The sequence below is a fragment of the Micromesistius poutassou genome (assembly GCF_964030765.1).
Source record: "Micromesistius poutassou genome assembly, chromosome: 9".
Lineage (NCBI taxonomy): Eukaryota > Metazoa > Chordata > Actinopteri > Gadiformes > Gadidae > Micromesistius > Micromesistius poutassou.
In genome coordinates, this window is record NC_140279.1 from 856,968 (window position 1) to 880,638 (window position 23,671).

At 44.9% G+C, this 23,671-nt stretch overlaps 1 protein-coding gene across 1 annotated transcript in view; it reads left to right on the plus strand.

Annotated features, from left to right (window-relative positions):
* Positions 1-4,187: 4,187 nt before the first annotated feature.
* Positions 4,188-23,671, plus strand: part of polrmt (polymerase (RNA) mitochondrial (DNA directed)) — a 61,978-nt gene continuing 42,494 nt past the window's right edge. Inside the window, exons 1-9 of the mRNA XM_084472754.1 lie at positions 4,188-4,359; positions 4,776-4,871; positions 4,981-5,879; positions 6,232-6,362; positions 11,272-11,461; positions 15,622-15,771; positions 20,536-20,703; positions 21,021-21,191; positions 21,754-21,993. Coding sequence (XP_084328880.1) covers positions 4,218-4,359; positions 4,776-4,871; positions 4,981-5,879; positions 6,232-6,362; positions 11,272-11,461; positions 15,622-15,771; positions 20,536-20,703; positions 21,021-21,191; positions 21,754-21,993 — 2,187 coding nt within the window. The 5' untranslated portion in view covers positions 4,188-4,217. The remainder of the gene's footprint in view (positions 4,360-4,775; positions 4,872-4,980; positions 5,880-6,231; positions 6,363-11,271; positions 11,462-15,621; positions 15,772-20,535; positions 20,704-21,020; positions 21,192-21,753; positions 21,994-23,671) is intronic.

Below are 23,671 nucleotides of genomic sequence, written 5' to 3' on the forward strand. Positions count from 1 at the left end.
CTCAGCGTGTGTGCAAGAGGAAGAACCCCTCCTATACCCCTCCTACACACACACACACACACACACACACACACACACACACACACACACACACACACACACACACACACACACAGGAAGTACTACCCTCTTCTGGTCAAAGTTGCCCATAATTCAAACCGTACAATCAGTCCCTACAGTACACATGCTCGCCTTGAAGTCAGAATGCTGGAGGAGGTCAATAACAAGACCTGGGCCCCCTCTGCGTGTCAGATAGGGCAGGAGATAGCCCGGTTCTCTCTTGTCTTAGAAACCACTGTGTCCGACACTGTCGTATTGTGGTTACATTATGTGAATGAGAATAATAAATATTGTAATATCTATTCATTTATCACAACTGTTTCGAAGATCACAGCCCTCAAAACAATTACAAGTACGCCTTCCAATAATATGCTTTGATAAAAGGTGTGCTTTTTAAGTGAAAAACGAAATCAAAAAAATGAACAAATAAACAATTAAAAATAAATAAATAAATAGTTTGTATTTAAAAGGTTTTGTATATTAACTTTATGAGCTTGTATATTACTGTGGTATAAACTTCCATTATATTCCATGTCATGATAGATTATTTTGTCAATCACCCACGGATTTATATGGGTCTAGATGGGTCTAGATGGGTCTAGAAGGGTCAGGATGGGTCTAGATGGGTCTAGATGGGTCTAGAAGGGTCAGGATGGGTCTAGATGGGTCTAGATGGGTCTAGATGGGTCTAGATGGGTCTAGAAGGGTCAGGATGGGTCTAGATGGGTCTAGATGGGTCTAGAAGGGTCAGGATGGGTCTAGATGGGTCAGAATGGTTCAGAATGGGTCTCACTGGGTCTCCCTTGGTCTTGCTGGGTCTTACTGAGTCTAGCTGAGTCTTGTTGGACTATATGGGTCTCGCTGGGACGTGCTGGCTCTAGCTTGGATTACTTGTGTCTCACTGGGTCTAGCTGGTCCTTGTTTGACCTGGGCTCTTTCATTCTCAAGAAGCCCCCGAGTTGAGCACCGTTGGAGAATGTCCGCTGTCCAGGCACCTTCGGTCGAGGTTCTCAAGTGAAGGAACCTAATCTCTCCCAGCAAGCTACCCAAGCAGCTCTGCAAGTGTATGAATAGAGATAATATCTCTGTAATGAGGCCTGTTTTGTACCATCAAAGTCTTCAAACGGGTCTGAAACCTGACCTCCCCCTTAGCACTGAAAATCCCTCAGTAATAGCTCCCTATTATTAATTGTTTTTTCCTGTCTGCTAACTCCCTGTTCCTCTCTATCTCTGCATATGTCTCGTTGTCTCTGTCTCTCCTTCTCTATCTCTTAGATCTTAGTCTCTCACTCACTCCCCCTTTTTCCTGTGGTGATATATAAACAAAATTCAAAATAATATGTCAATAGTCTTTTTACATGCTTCGCAAAGTGTCACAGTGACCATCATCATAACACAAAATGTTGCATGGTGACTCAGTTAGTCACCATGCAACATTTTGTACGATGGTGATGCATTCCCTTTTCTCCTTTGAACCTCAGCTCACAACTCTTTGAGGTGTTGTGGCCGCTGTGGCCGGATAAACCCACATCCAGAACTGGTCGGCCCCGACCAGTTCACAAAAACATTACCCTTGTTAAAATATGAATCTTCCCATATCCTGCTTGGGTGGCTATTGTCTATTGTAGAGGTATCGTGATGATAAGTGGTTATCAATCTGTTGCAGTGAGCCGTTTCTAAGACAGCTACTAATCCGTCCGCTATCCATGTAGAGATCTGAACGATGTTCTGATTGTTGGTTACACGGTAGCAGCGGACTGTAATCTCTGATGGTATGAGGGATAACTCAGCGGAAGTTGGAAACAGTGAAATAGATAACAACGCGTGCTGGCGTGACTATTAGAATCACACATAAAACAGAAGGATAAGCCGACCAGTACATAGATATTGAGGTTAGCTTATCGTCTGCCAAGGTTGACCACTGTGTGGCAACCGTTTCTCTTTACTATGTGATAGTGTATTTTTTACTAATTTCCATTGTCATTTTGTAACTGTAATTTACAGTTCAGTTGATGGAATGAGATGTTTGTGTTTGGTAACTTCTCTCTGTCTACTTAAAACTGCTTTGGCAACATGCACTCTGAATCAAATATGCAATAAAATAGAGAGTATAGTTACTTTCATAAAAATGACACAATTTAGATTTGTATTGTTATGTTGGCATGAGCTGTGTTTGAAAATCACTTTGTTTTCCATGGAGCACAGATAGGTCATTCCATCTAAAGAGGTGTGGACTTGTACCCCCACACACATGCATGCAGCCGTGCACCCCCCCCCACACACACACACACATGCACACCCCCCACCCACACACACAGATAAACACACACACACACACACACACACAAGCACACACATACACACACAACCACACACACTCACTAATGCAACAACATGCTTGAAATGTGAACTATGTCGACCATTTCACAAAGAAACATCTCTGTCAAGTTTCCACGGCCAGGTGAGGCGGTTCGCTTCCAAAACAGCCCTCTCTCTCCCTCCATCTGTTAAACAAATAGGCATACCCCTACAAAGGTGTGCAAAGGAGTCGACATGATCAAAGTGTGTGAGAATGGCAGCCTTGTCCCGGCCCGGCCATTATCAGCCTCCCTGAATGCCTGTCTTCTCCTCTATTGTTGGCCCAGGCATTGACAGTCAGTCACCCGGCAATGACTGTCACACCAGCGCAAAGAGCCAACCGTCGACAGGGGCCGACCACATCAAACAGGCCCCGTCGAGGGGGCCCCTGCTCGTGAACCATGGCAGCAAACACCTCCTGATCCTCACCTACCGCTCGGCAACAGACACCCACCCCGCTGTGCGGCCGGCCACCACCTCCTTCTTTGAGAAAGGGTGTAGCGCATGCACCTCGTTTTCCTCTTTAACCCCCCCCCCACGCCACCTCTCTCCTCTCTCTCTCTCTCTCGCTCGCTCTCTCCCTGTTCCTCTGTGTCGTCTCTCGGGCCAATCTCGCCCAAGCCGGGGAGCGCTCGTGTAAACCCCCCGGCCCGGCGAGACACAAAGGGCCGCGCTAAAGTGTTTAAGAATGCTTTATGGACGCATGACAAGGGGGGAACCCGACACCGCCAGGGGTCAGGAGGAGGCGCACAGGACGTGACTGAGATGAATTCTGTTTTGCTTTTAGATTCAGAGCTGAGTCACAGTTGATGTGATTTAAATTGTGCTGGGAGCGTTTGAACTTTCAGACGTGATGGACGGGCCGGAGAGAGGGAGCACGTTTCGTTGGGCAGTGTGGTACATTTCCTTGAGGCTAATTGTTTTTTTTTGTGTTTTTTTGTTTTTTAAACAGCAGGATAATAAGTATTATGCACAATGTTACAAATTGAACTGCCAACACCCTTATCATTTCATAATATACATATTATGAAACATAATTAGAAACAATACATAGGAATTGCTTATTATTATTGATAATTAATTATAGATAGGAGTGAGGAGGTGGATTGTACACACACAAATTCTTGTTTTGTTTATTTTGCATTAATAAATATGTGATTATAGCCTATATGTATATAATTGTAGTATGAGTAGTCGTTATTGACTACACAAATGCACAAATCCTTCTAATTTGTTGTGTCAATTGTAAACCACTAACCACAGTTTATATTTTTTGTGATATGACAAGAGATATATTTTTAAACGCTTTGCTTGAATTATTGAACTATACCCTTCAGGTCAATGTTTTATGTTACCAATGAAACTATCTTGCTTATGATTACACCGCCACCTATTGGCCAATAATTATATAGTTTTTGACTAACAATGGACAACCTTTACCAAAATATCATAGCCTATTTGTCCTACTGTTCATTTAATTACTTGTTAATAAGTAACAAATAAAAATTAAATGAAAAATACATATTTATTATATATTTATCTTTCTACTGAAAAAAAAAAAATTACAATTGTGCTGTAACATGTTATTTATTTTTTATCTTTTTTATTCCTTTCCCCGATCCACCATCGATCCGTGTCTACGTTTTTCTAATCAACAGCTTGTCAATCCGCTTGAAAATCGACTTATCTGTGATCCTTTAACCACGACTGTTACCAATGCCATCACTTTTCGTGTTCAACTACTTTGGGCTTGGTCAAAATGGCAGCCTAGTGCTCACAGCCTGCGCGGTTATGTCAACATGTCACTCATCAGAATATGTGCCTTTTCTAAGTGTCTGTACCGTCGTAGTTTATTCCAAAGATGCATTCCGCCGGTGACACATGTGGACTACTGTCGGTTATGTTTCGCCCTACGGAACGGCCCAGTGAGGCACATATCAGGTGAGATAAGTCCTAATGTCACAATGTTGGTGATCAACCATCAACAAACCATGTGTGTGACAGTCTGACTCCATTGTTTTTGGGTCTGAATATAAATGTTATATATAAAAATAATAAATGTGTCATTGTCTGAAGTGTGTTGGCGCAGTCCAAATTGAGTTAGGCAAAGATCATCATCTTGCAAGAGAACAGTAGAGGTGATGGAAGAGCATTGTGCAATGCTATGCAATGCCATGGCTTTTTAACATGTATAATCAGTTGGAGGACACGCGATATTCTGTCACGTTGTTATGTATGTTGCGCTATTATAATAAGACTACATATCCAGATGACACTCCAGTATCTATTATCTTAAATGTTCTATAGTTTTGGGTCAGTGTGCTCTTAAATTTGATCCCTTCTGTTCGTCCTTTCAGAAACACACTGGTTACAACAAAGACATTTCTCTCCGCTATTCCCGAGGAAAGATGAGGCAACGACGCGTGTACTTAAACAGACTCAACTACTAGATGGTATTCTTCTTTTCATTCTCAATGTTGTATCTCTTTGAAACTTGAACCATAATCCATCTGTATGCCTTTTAATCTCCCTTAACATTAAATTCTGTTATTATTATCGTAGTGCTTGAGGCCAGGATCCAACAACTGCAGTCAGACGGTATCCTAGATATCCAACATGTCAACGTACAAGTACTCAAAGCGCCCAAATCAGGAAAAGGGTCTGGATCTGGAAAGAGCCCCAAAAGTACTTTGCATGAGAAAGGGGCCATCGTTAAACCCAAACAGACTCCTACTAAAGGGGACATCGTTAAACCCAAACAGACTCCTACTAAAGGGGCCGCTAAATCTCAGTCCTCCAAAACTCAGCCGAGCCGATGGTTGGAGAAACTAAGTCAGGAGAAGACCAACAAAATAAAGCGGGAACAGGGTCTCCAGAAGAAGAACGTCAAGGAGACGCCGCCGAAGGTCAAGCCCCGCAAGGACGTCACGGAGACCCCAAGGACGAAGCCCCCGGCCGGGCTGATGACTCCGGGGCGGTCGTACCAAAGCGTCTCCTCGCCCGCAGCCATGATATGGACTTCACCTTCACCTGTCGAAAAAAGCGAAGGTGCGTCGAAATGGGCCGACAAGGTAAGATCGGCGGCAGCTTTGTCCGCTCACAAAGCAGCTAAAAGGAAAAGCAGGCAGGCTCTGGACGCGCTACAGGCCCAGAGCCAGCCGGGCCCGGAGCTCCAAGCCCAGGCGCTGGAGAACGCCGAGGTGGAGGAGCTGGAGAAGAGGCTCAGTCTGGTCAGTGGGTTGACGTCCTCCGCCAGCACGGAGCGGCTCTTGGGGGACAGGGAGCCGGGCGTGTGCAGCGACGTGCAGTTCGGCATCCGCTCGTACCTGGAGGCGTGCGTGTTCTCCGGGGACCTGGAGCGGGCCAACCGCTTCCTGCTCAGCCAGCACCGCATCCTGAGCCGGCGCAAGCTGCTCGACGTCGGGATGTACAACACGGTGATGAGGATCTGGGCCAAGAAGGTGTGTGCGCTTACACTCTCTTACAATACTCTTACAATAATACACACCGTTTTTTAAAATATTTTGCTTGTATGTATGTATAAATGTATGTATTGTATGTAAATGATGGCACCCTGTGTAATTGTGTAATTAAGATATAATCGAAAAGATTAGAAGTTTAACAATGTTTTGAGTGACAGAATTTATTTTTGGGCACACATTAAAAGACATACATACAAAGCAATTTATAACAACCAGTCAAGAACAAAAGTGTGATTTGATCAGGTGCAATGAGAATCCTACCACGAAAAGTTTTTTTTGTTTTTTTTACGTTATTGCTCATCATTTACACCTTTCGTCTCTTTCTACACAGGGCACACTGAACCAAATCGGGCGGATCTTCATCCTGGTGGAAGAGGCGGGGTTGAAGCCTAACCTGGGGTCCTACTGCGCAGCTCTGGAGTGTATGGGCCGATCCGACAGCTGCCCCCGCGTGGTGAGCAGGTAGGTCAAACCACAGACAGTAACACCACCGAGCTCAATGTAGAAACGGCCATCTGAAGACCTGGTTGTACCGTAGCAGTCACCTTAAAAACCAAGGTCGACTTCTGTGCTTCAGCCGTGACTACACCGTAGGACCACATGTATATGAATCAGTGTTTGGTCGATGCGAAAGGATTCAACTGGTGGATTCACCCTCACAGGTGCAGTGGCCACTAGGAATTCATCTCTAATCGATCTAATCTGTATTTTATCATGATGACCTCATAAGCCTGGCTGGCATTATTGTGAGGCCTCCAAATGTCAGGTTACTGTTACTGGACTCAATAACACAAGATGCATGGTTGCATACAGTCAGACACATTGCAACGCAAACTCTGTTTTGTCATGTTCTAATCAAACGTCCATGTGAGGTTCTTATAGGGTAGTCAGGGTCACTTTGAGGTCAGTCATTGTTATCTGGGTTCTCTCCTTGCTCATTCGTGTCCATGGGAATGTCCCCCTATGCTGTGTGGTAGCACGGTGGTCATTATGGGTGGCAGACAGTCGCTATAGTTCATAGATCTCTGTAATCCGATGCTGATGACATTGTTTCAAGTGCACTAGTGCTTCCTTGCTCAATATCCCACCCAGCGAGCCATCTCCCCTCCGGCTCGTGGTCTCTCCTGTCCTCAAAACCTTCTTTCTGTCCTACTGTCTTCCAGCTTGTCCCTTCATCTGTCCATTTTGTTCAGCTGCTATGGTGCCAAAACAAACAAGCCTCTCTTGGCCTGCTTCCTCCTAATGGTTGCAATAATTCAATTTCCATTTGCAATGATTATATTACATTTTTGCTTGTTAATTTGTCAGTCGGGCTGTTTCTCCTTCTATTACATACACTTTATATGCAGCATCCCTCTCTCTCTCACTTGCTATTGGCCTCTCTCTGGCTCCCTCTCTCTTTCTCTCTCACTTTCTCTGGCTCTCCCTCTCTCTCTTGATCTCTACCTCTTCTGATGTCTTTCCTTCAAGGTCTTTCTCAATCCTCTGTCCAATGTTGAAGCTAAGCCCATTTTGCTTGTATCTGTCGGGCTCTCTGCCCCTTTTTGTTCCACAAGACCTCACTGCCGACACACAGTCTAATCCCTTCTTTGTTGCTCTCTCTTTCTCAGCCACTAGAGTTGAACCTCTTTACGTAGAGGTTACTTCATAATGACGTTTTTAAGCTCAGTTTAGAAATGCCTTGAAGTATGAACTTGAACCCATCTACGGAGAGCCTTGGCACTCTCTATTGAGCCCCATTGTATCGAACTTGGTTGCAGTTCCATTAGAATTCCACTGGGGGTGATCGAATGAGATTGAATGGGGTCTTTCACCTGCTTGTCGTTGAAATATCGCAGATTTTATTGTAGATTCTGCAATTTCGATATAGATTATAGTTCAAAAGTCAAATGAATGAGTACTTATGTCCTTTCGATTTATTACAGTTTGGGCCATACACGCTAGCATTCTGCTATTGAATGCTGATTGGTCAGGGACGGACTTGCGACTGATTACGACCAGAGACCCCTCTTGACAAGAGTGTCTGGTTGCATCTGAAGCTGAAGCAGAATCAGAAACATTATCTTAAGGAGGACTTTCCGTCAAAGTTAATTGTTATATATTATATAATATATATACAGGGCTCTCAAGTCTCACGCATTCGGCGTGAGACACACGCAATTGAACCCATTCACACGCTCACACGCCACACGTCGTATTTCTCACGCAGAGAAATTACCAGGATAGCGCCCACCAATTTGCGCCATTTAACAGTGAAACAGGTAGGAATCAAATGGGTTCCTGTACGTAGGGTAACCAGACGTCCTCTTTTGCCCGGACATGCCCTCTTTTTGAGACACTTAAAAAAAAATGTGTGGCTGAATTTCAAAATCGTCCGGGATTTTATTAAAGCCTCATACATGTTCACATTGAATTTGCGTTGCATTTCTCTGGGTCGTTCACAAACTAGTTAGGCTACGCCCTCCCCTACTCAGTTCTATTGGCTTTGCATTGGTGGAAGTGAGTAGGGCGAGTGGTTAAGTAGAGCCTTCAGATTGGACGGTTTGACTTACTTAGTTACCGTCATGTTTTGTATTTATTTTTTTACCATTATTGTTTTATAGGGACAAACATTAACAAATTTCTCCTACAGGGGATTGATAAAGTTGTATCTATTGAACAGAAAGAAACACTTGGTCATACTTTACACACTTTACCACAGCATTGGCCTACTGAATGCCACAGATGTATTTTAAGCATTGGACTGAATGCCACATAAATATATGATTATGTTTTGGCACGTTTGCAACGTTTAAAAGTTCAGGGAAGAGTATATGCCTCTACTGGTGTTGCTTAAGCCAATAGCCTTTTGAGGCAGTGTTGTTTCTGAATATTAGTGTTAAGGGCCAATAATGCTTACTATCGTACATTAGTCACCATGTCTGTGGACACATTTGTATGCAGTCACATGTTAATATACCCCCCCTCCCCGTTTCACTCTGAACTCAGTTCAAAACTTGAGAGCCCTGTATATAATATATGCAGAAGTGCCAAAGTGACTCAGAACTTGCCGTAAAGCAGGACCTCTGGCAGTGACGTCATCATCTTTTTGAACAGGTTTTTAGAAGAAGTTAAGTGAACTTAAAAAATGCAATATTCAGCTGAGTGTATTCTTCTAGCCCCCCCCTTTTGAATGTGACTCTCAAATTACTTGACAAAAAATTACACCCTGAGAAAAGTGGAATTTGAGGGTGAAACCGCGTCGACTCCCATTCATTCTGCACTCGCTGGCGAGCGCCCTCTCATGGACAGAGATGTCAGTTCAGAAACCGGAGGTCACCAGAGAGTGCCAGTTGTCTTCATTTTAGACATTCTCTGCTTGAACCCACTTGAAAAGTTCACAAGCATGTTAACAAAATGCTCAACCTGATACCCATGCAAAATATCAGTGTTGTTCACTACAGTAACTTCAACTAAGAATTACAGTACAATTATATTTGTTCGTTGTTTATTTCGCATTCATTAGAAAAGCTGCTATCTTATTATTTTATCGATGTCTTGAGGAAGCGGAGTGGAGGCCAGAGTCCCAGATATCTATTTTGATATGTTTATGCAGTTCTAAATATGTCCTCTAGAGGGCAGTACCTCCATAGGGCATCCTGTATTCAGGTGTGGCGTTGACTTTAGAGCGGGCCGATCAGCTCTATTATATCGGTTTGGATACTAAACGGGACCGGTGTGATTTTACCTGTGTGATTTTTTTTTTGAAGACTTCTCTGGCCGCAGTAAAATAATAATTGCATGGTTTGTTCCTCTTTACGCTTCCTTGTCTTTGTCCTATTCCTCTTTTAATACGCACAATGCTGTCTTCGGTTTTACTTGTTTTGTTGTTTGAATATAATACGTATAATCAAACATAAAATGGTTCATGTGCTTCACAATTTCATTGAAAATGCAGGGTAAAAAGATTGTACAGATGATTGTATTATGTATTAAAACATAATTTGATAGCTTGGCAGATATATCCTAAGAACACTGATGAAAGTATCAAGGATGGCTATTTCCCAGATGCCTAACAGCAATTCATCGGCCAGGATCAACACCACATTTTCCAAATTATTTCCAGACCCTCTCGTTTGCATTTCAGCCACTGGCAGTTGATTTGGTCATATCTATGAACCACTCTCTTGCCCGAGGATGCCGGCACGCTCCTTGAATAAACATTACTGAGTGCTGTAGGCCATCTGTCTCTAGACACGGCCTCATACCTGCACCGTGGCTGGCAGGGCGGTTTGTCCATGCAAATACACACACATCGTCATTCAGCACCCATCAATCAAGCCATGCGACCGTCCACAATGATGCCTGCCTAGAGTCAAACGATGGGGGCGTGATTTGATGATTTGACACTCCGAGTCTCGGATCAGTGGGACGGTTTCGAAAAGGTTGTGCGCTGAGATCAGAGTTTACATAATGATCATAGCCACCAATTAATATGAGAAACGTGCTCCCCGTGCTGGCACTGGTGTTGATATGCTCACTATGGATGTGAATAACTCAAATTTTTCATGGTTGAATAATCAGTGGGTGGTATGAACGAATAATCGATTATTCGATGTGTGCCGACGTTCACAAAGGCAGCCATGGATCATCGGCAAGAAATCACTTAATATCTTAAAAGCAAAAAAACAAACTTTAACAGTGATCAGTGTTTGTGTTGTATGCACATTAATATTTATGCTTGTGTATTGTGTAGATTGTTTTTCTGTACATGATTAATAATAATAAAAAAACTTATAGTGCTACAGAACCAACATTAGTTCTGTCCGTTAATTCTTGTTTATTTGAATGGGAAAAAAATGTCAACGGTCCAAATGTTAAAAATCGGCTTTGACCCTCGGGAACGAATAATCGAATAATCAAATATTCGGACCCATCCCTAATGCTCACCATAGCTCAAGGCTGCACCTTGGGCTCACAGAAGAACGCTGGAGATTTCAAACTTTAAAAAAAATAATGTATCGTCGTTTGATTTTGTAGCTTTGGTGCTATGCGAGCCGCGCCCCTTTCTGTCCCTGCATGCGTTGTCTTCCTGTGGTGAGCTGTGCTGACTGTTTCTCAGCATTCTTTTGTGTTTATTATAAGTCTTTATTGGTTGAGGTCGCAAAAAATACCTAAAAATAGGGTTGTGGGTCCAAAAAACGCTGCTCTTGTGATTTGTTTGATTTCTACAGTATAGTCAAACATACTCCTGTGCTCCACAATTTCGTTAAGAATGCATGGTAAAGAGGTGACCAGAGGATTGCGTTATGTATTAAAACATCCTTCCCCAATGACCCAATCGTTTCCATCTGTCCTTTTTTTGAACGTGTTCCCCGTCTTGTGCCCCCAGATGCCTGAACCACCTGGAGGCAGAGGGCCTCTCCCTGGACCACCTCTTCGGCCGGTTCGTGTTCCGGCAGGACGAGCGGGACATGGTGCTGAAGGCGGTGTGCTCCGTGCGGCCCGAGTACCAGCCCGTCTCCGACCACCTGACGGCGGACGACCGCCACCCGTCCCTGGTGCAGGACCTCTACCTCCAGGTACCGACTCCTCGGGCTGGTCTCTCAGCCGCTGACTGGTGATCGACCGATATATCGGCCGGCCCATATTAGCATTTCTTTTTTTACATGTATCGGCATCAGAGTTTTTTTTTTGATTTACAGACAGTTCATTAAATTCCTTTTTGAAATTGTTCCTTTTTGAAATTAAGTTCCTTTTTTTTGAAATTGAGACTTGAACATTTGTTATCATCATTGTGTCGTTTTTATGATGTAAGTTGAGGGCGCAAAAGCAGTATCGGCTCCAAATATCGGCTCAATAAAATCGGCAAAAAATCCATATGGGTCGATCCCGCTATCACGGGGGTAGAACAAGCGAGGCGGTTCCTGCATTGTGTCGAGTGCAGTTTCTATTAAACAATCAAACACTGAGAACTTATCAGGATCACTACAATGCTGAAGGGGTATACTTTACCCCTTCACACACACCGCGACAGCATAGGGAGATAACTCTGGAGGAAATGGGAACGTTGATACCATCCATTTCACATTGTGCACATGTGCATGCACAAAGAGGCCTGTGGGATTGACTTTGGGGCACTTTTATTCATCCCCAGCAGGGCTTTCTTAAGTGATAAGGGCCGTGTCTATAAATAGAGTTGGATGAGTAGTGGTGAGGCTGAGCAGGGGTGTGTTTGTGGTTTGTCTGAAGCACCAGAGACAGAGGAAACGACTGGTCGTTCTCCATCACGACTATGAGCGATCTGATTGTCACTCTTTCACAGACAGGTAGACAATCGCCTATTTATAGATCAGGCCACCAATCCTATCCCCCCCCCCCCCCTCGATTCACATCCACTTCTCTTTCCTTCTCTTTCCTCATCTTTTCCTCATCGTTTCTCGATGAGGAAAAGATGTCTTGACTCCTCTCTTCACCCCTCTCCTCCCTTTCTCCTCTCCCCTCCTCTCCCGTCTCACCCTCTCCTCCAGTTCTCTGCTCTCCCTTCTCTTCCTTTCCCCTCCTCTCTCTTCACCTCGCATCTCTTCTCCTTTCACGTCTTTTCCTCTCCTCACCTCTCCCCTCGTCTCGTCTCCTCTCTTCACCTCTCCCCTCATCTCCTCTCCTTTCTCGTCTTTTTCCCCTCCTATCTTCACCTCTCCCCTCGTCTCCTCTCCTTTCTCGTCTTTTGCTCTCCTCTCTTCACCTCTGTCCCCCGTTTCCTCTACTTTCTCCTCTCTTCTTGTGTCAAAGCACTCTGCTTATTTACACATCTGTGTCCATTTCTCTGCCGATGAATTTCTAAAGTCTTTCATTCTGTGCACTTTTGTTGTTGATGTTTTAGTTGCTTTGCTTGCACCATGTTCAGTGTGCTTATTCTGTGCTGTTTTTGTCAGCCTGGCCAATTTTTGGAGTTTGCGTGTGTGTCCGAATGTGTGTGTGTGTGTGTGTGTGTGTGTGTGTCTTGCGTCTGTGGGTCAGCAGATGAGGCTTTGTGTCGTCTCTGCTTTGTGACTGACTGGATGTGCGGCTATCTGACTGCCGGTTGACTGACTGATCACTTCATTGATGGACTGTATTGCTATCTTTCTTTAGGGTAGCTTTGTAGACTGACTGATATAGTGTTGTCCACGTGACCGGTCTAGTGGCTGACTGACTGATCACTTCTTTGATTGACTGTTTTGCTGTCTTTTCTTTAGGGTAGCTTTGTAGAATGACTGATCTAGTGTCCATGTGGCCGGTCTGTGAAGGACTGAGGAGCGGACCGGCTGGCGGTGTGCTCTCCTGAGGATGTTTAATTACTGCCAGCAGCAGCCCCGCTGCCTAATTACTATATTGTTTGTTTGTGTCAGTGGGAGTTTTGATTAAGTTGTAGCTGGTCTGAAGTGCACTTTGATCTAGTTTCAGCTCGTTAACAGAGATCTTTGGGATATTCTCCCTCTTTCAATCATTTCTTCATACGTCTGCTTTATGTATAGTATTTTTGCCAGCATAAAAAAGTGTGTTTTTTGGTGTGTATATATATATATATATATATATATATGACCGTCATTTTAATTTCCAAATCAAGTGTTTTCCTTTAGAGAGAATAATTGAATAAAATTTACTGGAATGAAAATACAAAGATTCAAAGAAGGCACCGGTCACATTTAAGCGTCTACTTAAGAGAAATCACGTTGGTCCAGCTTTTAGTGAACATTCTCTCTGAGTGTGTCAACACTTTTGGTTGTTCTATTGCCAACACTGATCAGCCAAGGCCATCATTTTGGATCTGCTCCATCATGGCAGGTGACTTATCGCCACCCCACCACTACGCTTTGCTCGCCTCTCTTTCCACCCAGGCTGCTGTTCAGCCTGATTTACCGTCCTCCTCCTCCTCCTCGTCCATCTCCTTCTTACATTGTTGTGAGGCAATTAAAGTGTCCACTGCAGTATCTCATCCAGCGTCCAGTCTCCCCTCTCCTCTCCGGCCTGTACCTTCATAACGACGTCCTTGGCCGTTTGCTAAAATTTGGCAGGGCCACCTTCCTTTCATTAACAAACGACCAGGGAAAAGCACAGCTATCACACACACACACACACACACACACACACACCTTTGTGTATGTGCGTGTGTCGGCATGTGGTGTGTGTGTGTGTGTGTGTGTGTGTGCACGCACATGCATGTACATTAAACCATACGAGCGCTGGTGTTTTAATTACTGAGCCATCCAGCCCCGGCTGCTTTGGTCGCCTCAAGTCATTTGGTCTTAATTAGGCTCGGAGAGATGGGTTGGAAGGGCATTTTCATATCTGCTGGGCTGGTGATTGAGGCCAGGCATTTATCAACATAGGCTTCTTCCTTATGGCCCCTGCTGTCTACATGTGATTACGGTACACAAATTATTAATGTGGCCCAGCGTGGTGGGGGGGGCGGGCGTTAAAGTAGGAGCGCCAGCGGATCTAATCAGGAACACTCAGCAATCAAGAGTCACGACGTTGATCTGCATTCACGTCAAATTTGTGTTGTTAAGACGGACGTGTCATTGGGAAGATTGCGAAATGTATCCATTTTCATTCAATTTCCTTTTTATGTTTTTATTTTTTTTTCCATTCCAGATATGTGCGTTCAGTCCTTCACTAAATGTCAAAAATCCATCAACCATCATTTACATTATTTCATATTATTTCAATTCCACCCGTTTTACTGTCAGAATGCTCTCCGTTTCAAGGGCTCATTGTTCTTAACCCAAACACAGACCTGTATATAATCTGCCATCTGAAATAATCAGCAAACCGAAATGTAATTGGTTGATATGATTACATTATCACATACATTGAGTGGAATTGTGCAATCTAAAATAATCTCGAGTTGAGTGTTATATTGAAGATGAACTGCTGGTGGATAAGAACATCGATAGCCAGCTTGTAATTGGAAGATCACGTGACACGAGCAGAATCATGAAGCATTAGTTGGTGTAGGGCAGAAGGGGGACGTATATGGAGAGAGATATGAAGGGGAGGGAGGGAGAGAGAGAGAGTAGAGAGAGGGGGAGGGAGGGAGAGAGAGAGCGAGAGAGGGAGAGTCTCTCACCCACCACTTGTTGGATGCAGGCAGTCAGTGCTAGCACAGCAGGATGCTTATGAGTTAAACTGATTGCTCATGCACTCGTCCACTCACTTACTCAAATGACAACCATGAAAAGCAATGCGTCTAGTGTAGTCTTTATCCTTACAATAACTGATTCTCGACAGCAACGTCAGAGAAATTCCCACCCCTAGATTGTAGATTCAGAGGGATGGTTGCTGTGGTGTTGAATTGCATGAAGTGGATAGTCATTAGATTAGTTCTGATCATTTTAAATTTGTTCACCTTGTTTACATTTGTTCAACTTGCATTTACATTTAGCAGACTCTTTTATCCAAAGCGACTTAAGTAACAATAAGTCGATAATAAGACAATAAGTCGATTTTTCAGCAGAAACGGAAACAATAAGGATGTTCATCAAACCAACTGCCAAGCACTGATAATCGCTAGGTTAACCCATCCCCGTATACCACAAAGACAGCTAGGATAAGATGCCACACGATGCGGAGTACTATTTTTAAGTGCCAGGACGTACACTTTGTTCAATTTGGTCGACTCAATCACCAGCCCATGATCACCTTTCTCCCCAGCGTTGTATGATCCTCACCAGAGCTGTGTTGTGTTGTGGTTCTCCAGAGGGAGGGCCATCGCTACCCCAAGCTGGACTTCACCCGGGAGGAGCTGCAGGAGCGCTTCGGCCAGCAGCTGAAGGTGGAGCAGGGCTGCACCGTCACCATCGACTCCGTGGAGACCGTCAGGCCAATCACCGAGCACATCACCAAGATGGTAGGACAATACTACTACTACTACTGCTACTGCTACTACTACTACTACTACTACTACTGCTACTGCTGCTACTACTACTACTACTACCACTACTACTACTACAGACCCATCACCGAGCACATCACCAAGATGGTAGGACAATACTACTACTACTACTACTACTGCTACTAGTACTAGTACTACTACTACTACAGGCCCATCACCGAGCACATCGCCAAGATGGTAGGACAATACTACTACTACTACTGCTACTGCTACTACTACTACTACTACTGCTACTATTACTACTACTACTACTACTACTACAGACCCATCACCGAGCACATCGCCAAGATGGTAGGACAATACTACTACTACTACTACTACTGCTACTATTACTACTACTACTACTACTACTGCTACTATTACTACTACTACTACTACTACTACTACTACTACTACAGACCCATCACCGAGCACATCGCCAAGATGGTAGGACAATACTACTACTACTACTACTACTACTACTACAGACCCATCACCGAGCACATCACCAAGATGGTAGGACAATACTACTACTACTACTAGTACTAGTACTACTACTACTACAGGCCCATCACCGAGCACATCGCCAAGATGGTAGGACAATACTACTACTACTGCTACTACTACTACTACTACTGCTACTATTACTACTACTACTACTACTGCTACTATTACTACTACTACTACTACTACTACTACTACTACTACTACTACTACAGACCCATCACCGAGCACATCGCCAAGATGGTAGGACAATACTACTACTACTACTAGTACTAGTACTACTACTACTACAGGCCCATCACCGAGCACATCGCCAAGATGGTAGGACAATACTACTACTACTAGTACTAGTAGTACTACTACTAGTACTAGTAGTACTACTACTACAGTCCCATCACCGAGCACATCGCCAAGATGGGACAATACTACTACTACTACTACTACTACTACTACTACAGGCCCATTAGGGGTGGGAATCTCTTGGCACCTCACGATTCGATTAGATTCAGATTCAGAGGTCAACGATTCTAAAACGATTATGGATTTTTTTTATGTACATTTCCATGCGTGGTTAGATTTTCAAATATATAAATATATATATATATACACATCAGAGTTTGCTACTCAGAGTGTGCTAATCACTTCCTACTTGTGTGATGATCATTAAAGACAATCAACAGATGAATTACCTTATCTAATATTTTATATTAGATAAAGTCGGTTCTCTGCGCAGAGAACCCGCAGGCAGAAATGAGTTTTCTGTAGCTCTCTGCAGCCGGCCAACACATTTAATAAAAAAAATAATGATAATAATTTGTTTCCGATTATTAATTTTTCTGCATCGAGACGGAATGGTTGTAGAGAGAATCGCGATGCATCGAAGAATCAATTATTTTTCCCACCCCTAAGGCCCATCACTGAGCACATTGCCAAGATGGTAGGACAACACTCCTAATACTACTAGTACTACTACTACTACTACTACTACTACTAGTAGTACTACTACTACTAATACTACAGGCCCATCACTAAGCACATTGCCAAGATGGTAGGACAACACTCCTAATACTACTAGTACTACTACTACTACTACTACTACAGGCCCATCACTGAGCACATTGCCAAGATGCTAGGACAACACTCCTAATACTACTAGTACTACTACTACTAATACTACAGGCCCATCACTAAGCACATTGCCAAGATGGTAGGACACTACTACTAGTAATAATACTACTACTACTAATACTACTAGTACAGGCCCATCACAGTGTACATGGCCAAGATGGTAGGACCACTCTGCTCCACTACTACTATTACTACTATTACTACTACTACTATTGCTAAACTACTACTACTACTACTACTACTACCACTACCACATTTACAGTGGTAGGCATAAATTTAGGCACCCATGCTAAAGTTGACTAAAAAGAGGAATAAAAAAATCATCTTTTGGAAATTGATCTTAATGCCTTAATTAAACAAATGAGGAAAAATACAACCTTTAAGGACACCAATTTGCTTTGTGAATGAATAATGTATCGTAAATAAATAAATGTTCTCCATTAAAATACAGGGTGCATAAGTATAGACACCAGTTATTTCATGGATCCAGGATACTATGCATCCTGATGAAGTCACCTGGGCCTTTGGAATTAAAATAGCCCCACTTCATCACATACCCTTCACCATACCGAGAGATTGCCATGGTTTTATTTCAGCCTATTAGCTGGTTTGATTTGCATTGAGAAATCATTAGACTGGCTAGATGGCTTTTAAAAATAAAGATCTGCCTGCCTCTATGGGAATTTAACATAGTGGTGTCTATACTTATGCACCCTGTATTTTAATGGAGAACATTCATTTATTTACGATACATTATTCATTCACAAAGCAAATTGGTGTCCTTAAAGGTTGGATTTGTCCTCATTTGTTTAATTAAGGCATTAAGATCAATTTCCAAAAGATGATTTTTTTTTATTCCTCTTTTTAGTCAACTTTAGCACGGGCGCCTAAACCTATGCCTACCACTGTACACACTACTACATTAACATTTACATTATGAGCATTTAGCAGACGCTTTTATCCAAAGGGACCCATGTGACCCATGTGAATGCATGAAACTAGTTTATTTTCAGTACCCGTCTTTGGAAGTGTGGCATCAGCCTTTTTCCCCCGGAGCCGGTGAAGGCCCGTTCCTCTCTGATCAGATGGGGCTTCAGGGGAAGTAACGCCGGCAGTGAGCCCCCGCCGCCTCCCCCCGCCGCCTCTTAATGATAGAAGATCTATAATTAGCGTTTCCTTGTTTATACCGTTGTGAAATGCAGACGGCACGCAGCACCGTATTGATGATCGTCACGTTGTCGGTTGGTTTGCTGCGCAAACTCAAGGTTGGGGTACTTGGGGGGGGGGGGGGGGGGAATTCCAATGATTGGGATCTATTTGCTATCATAGCATGAAAACTTAACCTTTTAATCAATAGCCAGCATGCTTTTGAATCATTATTTGACTGAATTAAGATACAAAGGTATATCATTATAATTATTTACTTACAAAGTAAGCACACGCCATTCAATCTCTTTTTCCTCTTGAACAATTTGCCGCCTTTGATGTTGTGTGACTAGCTTCAGGCAAACACCAGGTCTGTCAGAGGAAAAAGAAAAATGAGACAATCAGCGTGCAGCCTCACTTCCACGGGGGTTGTTCTGCATACTTCAGCAGTTTGTCCACTTTGGCCGGGGCTACTTATCCTCCCCGTTGAAGAATAAGTATCTGTTTTATTATGCAGTGGGAGCCGTGAGTGGCAAGAACATTATATTCCCGCAGCGTCTTCGTCTTCGCCAGCGCTGGCATTTGCGTTCCCAGCCGGGGCCTCCCTGCTCGGGGAAGATAGGCCACGCTGGAGATGGGGTGGGGAGGGTAGATGGGAGGGTTGGTAGGTAGGGAGGGAGGGAGGGTGGATGGGAGCGTGGAGTGAGGGTCACGAAGCACTGAAAGGCGAGCCAAAGCAGCGTGACACTGTGTCGTTGTACTGGAGCGGGGTCGTGCTGAGTCAACCCTCTGCCCGCCGTCCACCTACCGCACCGTGGCTGGGCCTGTGCTCGCGCTCAGACCCACCGGGGGGTCTGGCAGGTGTGACACAAGCCCCCCCCCATACTGGGAGTGAATCATCCTCACACCTCGCATACACTTATATAGGCACGCGCACACACACAATCTCACACACACACACACACACACACACACGCATGCAGACACGCATGCAGACACACAATCACACACACACACATACACACACGCAGGCACGCACACACGCACGCACACGCATGCAGACACACACACAGAATCATGCACACACACACACACATACATACATGCACACACAATCATGCACACACACAGACTGCATGCTGTCACACAGTTCTCCACATCTTCCTTTGTGATGGTCTAGAGAGGAAGTTCTGTCTCCTCTGGTCTACGTGCTTGTGAGTCTCTGATCAGTCCACTGTTCTGGTCTCCCGCAGGCAGGGCCAAGCCAGCCTAAACAGCTAGTTAAATGCCCAGTCACACACACACACACACACACACACACACACACACACACACACACACAGAGAGAGTCGTGTTTTACTGACGTGTCTTCAATGCATGCGAGCTCATCCCTGGCTGCGCGCCGTTAAACAACCCTTCTGGTTCCGATGAAATAGGACTCAAGGAAGGGGGGGTTGATAATGTTTTTCCATCTCGTTGTTTGTGTAATTTGTGTAATTGTTTAGCGTCTGTCCTGGTGGTTTGGAGACCAAGGGGGTCCTTTTGTATACATTCCCATCGAGCTCTCTCTAGAGAACAACTCAATTACTCACCAGAGGCGACAGATCCAACAGTGTGTGTTTGTTAGTGTGTCCTTAGGCTGTGTCTACTCTTACAAGTCAGACTTTAGATTACTATCTTAAGTCCGATGGCAGACAAGCTCGAGTCTGGGTCGAAATGGGCGTTTCACTTGCTTTTGCTTCATATTTATTTTTATGTCGCTGGAAGCGGAAATCTGTAAGCGTGTAATTGGCATCCACAAACTCTGGCAGCTGGTAGCAGGGTATTTTAAGGTTTCCAATCAACATTGGGTCAAGTGGCCACTGTAGAAATGCACCTAATTTTATTTTTATAATGAAAAAGGAAAAAAGACCCTGTGTACATTAGACACAGGGATGATTGACATGTGTCTTGCCCTATCAGAGGACGCTCCTGGAAGAGCTGCGGTCCCAGTGGAGGAAGACCCTCCTCCTGGCCCTGAAGGAGAGGAAGATGCTCCTGGCCAGCACCAAAAGCAGAGACTACAGGCTCAACCTCTACCCCTACCTCTGTCTGCTGGACGACAGCGAGTACGTGGACATTATGATACAGGTAGGGTGACCCACAGACCTGATCCACAGCATGACCCACAGACCTGATCCACATCATGATCCAGACATGACCCACAGACCTGACCCACATCATAACATCATAACATTGATTGGGACCTGGTCCCAATCAAGGTGGAATCCCTCAGGCAAATAACTTCATACTTCATACTAACTTCATACTCATACAACTTAAAGGGACTACCTTTTAGCAGTATATGGTCTCACCATTAAATAAGATAATCACTAAATATATACAAATCTAAAATGTATCGAGCTCTTCATAAGAGCCTGACTGAGGAGAGTGCTGTGCTGCTGCAGAGTGTGTCCAACCTGCCGCTGAGCGGAGAGTCCTTGAAGGTCCTGGCCAGGGACCTGGGCAACAGGGTCTACACCAAATGCTCCATCCGCCAGAAGGGCCAGGACCTCATGGTGGAGAAGCTGGGCTCCGTCTACAGCGGCTACACGGACCTGCTGGCCAAAGACACACAGGTAGAGAACGGGGCGCCCGGTTCCACGCATAAGGCACACATGGGCATGGGCATGTTGTGCTCAGGAGGTAGAGCGGGTTGGCTGGTAACCGGAAGGTTGCGGGTTCGATTCCCCCCCCCGGCTCTCCTCCCACTCCTCCCTGAGTGTCGAGGTGTCCCCAGAGCGAGGCACCTCACCCTGACTGCTCCCGACGAGCTGGCTGTCGCCTTGCAGGGCTAGACTCCGCCGTCGGTGTGTGAATGAATGTGCATGAATGGGTGAATGTTACGCGATATTGTAAAGCGCTTTGAGTGGCCACTTGTTAGGAAAGTGCTACAATAAATGCCGTCCGTTAACCAGGACTATTGAAAACACATCATTGCCATAAAGGGACTCTCCGCTGAAGGTGACATACATGTCATCAAACCGACCGCCGGCCTATCAGAACACTGTCTGTCAGTCACGTCAAAGAAAACCGTGGGGCTCCTGTAATTTGAGACTGTACCTGTGGTCAAGGGCCGTACAAATACAATAAAATTGAATTGAAATGAAATCGGTGTGTGTCCCGTGTTCCGTGGCACAGGACTACGCGGCCGTCCCCAGGGAGCAGTGGCTGATGCTGGAGGCGGCGAACCCGTCGGGCCCCACCCTGCAGGGGGAGGAGCTCCAGTGGCCCTACATCATCAGCGTGGAGCTGGGCACCTGCATGGTGGACCTGATGGTGAAGAACCTCAAGATCAACAGCGACATCCTGAACCCCGCCCACGAGAGGAAGCGCATCCCCATCCTCTACCACATGTACACCTTCCGCAGCACCCGACAGGTGAGCTCCACGCGTCCACAAATAACTTGACGCCAACGGACCATGATGATTGGTCCATGATGATCGGTCCATGATGATCGGTCCATGATGATCGGTACATGATCAATAGGTACATGATCAATAGGTCCATGATCAATAGGTCCATGATCAATAGGTACATGATCAATAGGTCCATGATCAATAGGTCCATGATCAATAGGTACATGATGATTGGTACATGATCAATAGGTAGATGATCAATAGGTACATGATGATTGGTACATGATGATTGGTACATGATGATTGGTACATGATCAATAGGTCCATGATCAATAGGTCCATGATCAATAGGTCCATGATGGTACATTGGCGTAGTGTATTTGTCATCGTGGTGAAATAGGATGGTGTCTTAAAAAAGGTTCAGGTAGTCTCTTTAAAATAGGTTCAGGTCGTGGCCCTAATGAATCATGGGTTTGACTCCTGGCTGACAGGTCTTGGGTTTGATCCCCTTTTGGATGGTTAGCCTGTCTAGCTTATCATACCTTTTGAGACGCTAATCTCTACCGGCTTACATCTTTATTCACTGCACAAGTCCCTTTAGGAAAGGTGTCTCCTTAATGACTATGTTGACTTCCATAAGAGACGATTAAACAAGACAAGGTTGTTTATGACGTGACCATGAATAAGAACCTCAGCCAACGCTTTGTTGTGCTACGATTAGGGCATGTTCTTGTCACACTACCGTATATAGATGCCAGCCTCTATAGGGGAACCTGAGCTCCATATATGCCCTACCCTGTGGTGTCCCATGAAAGAGTGGCCTTCTGTGGGGCTTATGGGGCCTCATGTGGGCCCATAAGCCCCACAGAAGTCACCTGGGCCTACCCTAATGAGAGCCGTCGGATCAGAGTCAGATAAGGCTTTATCAAGTAAGCTACCATGGCAACGGGATTAAGGTGCGTAAGGTTCGCTTTCTGTTACGTAAGCCTTGTCACCTGGGGAAAAAAAAAAAAAAAGAAGCAAGAACTAAAAACCAAAACAAAAGCAAAAAAAAGAAAAACGATCCTAGAAATGGACAGACGTAGCTTTCCTCTTACGGAGGTGGTGTCCGTGTCTTATGTCGAGCCCTGGCCCCCTCCGCGTGCCCAGTCCCATCCGACCCATCATCAGTCGTTCAGCAGCGGATCAATCCTAACGCCCCTTCACCGCCGTCGGTGAGTCTGCGGAGGGGAGATGTTGAGTGAGATGAGTAGTAGTTCCCACCAGGCTAATCCCTCCCGAGTTACTGCCCTGGGACCGGGGGCGCTGGAACAGGGAGAGGTACCCAGCTATGGACCCCTGGGTGCCTCTGAGCCGTGCTCGTACGGAGAACCGTGAGGATGCGTTCGTTTTAAACCCTCCCACTCCATGCCAGCCGAGCCACGCTAGTTTGCGTCGCACGGTTTTCACAGCCGGGTTAGAGTTGACAGAGCACTGTCATTGAGTGTTTTTATTTGGAACGTCTCCCACCTATTCACTTGGAGGGGCACAATCTGACACAAGCTTTAAAAGGGGAAAAAAATAAAGATTCTGAAAAGGAAACAATCGGTCTGTCTAGTATCTCTGCCATTTTGTCTTTCCATTTGTTCTTTATGTTTTTGTATCAGCGAGATCAGGTGTGTTTTATGGCACAGTATGGAAATTTAGCTTCCTGCTGCCT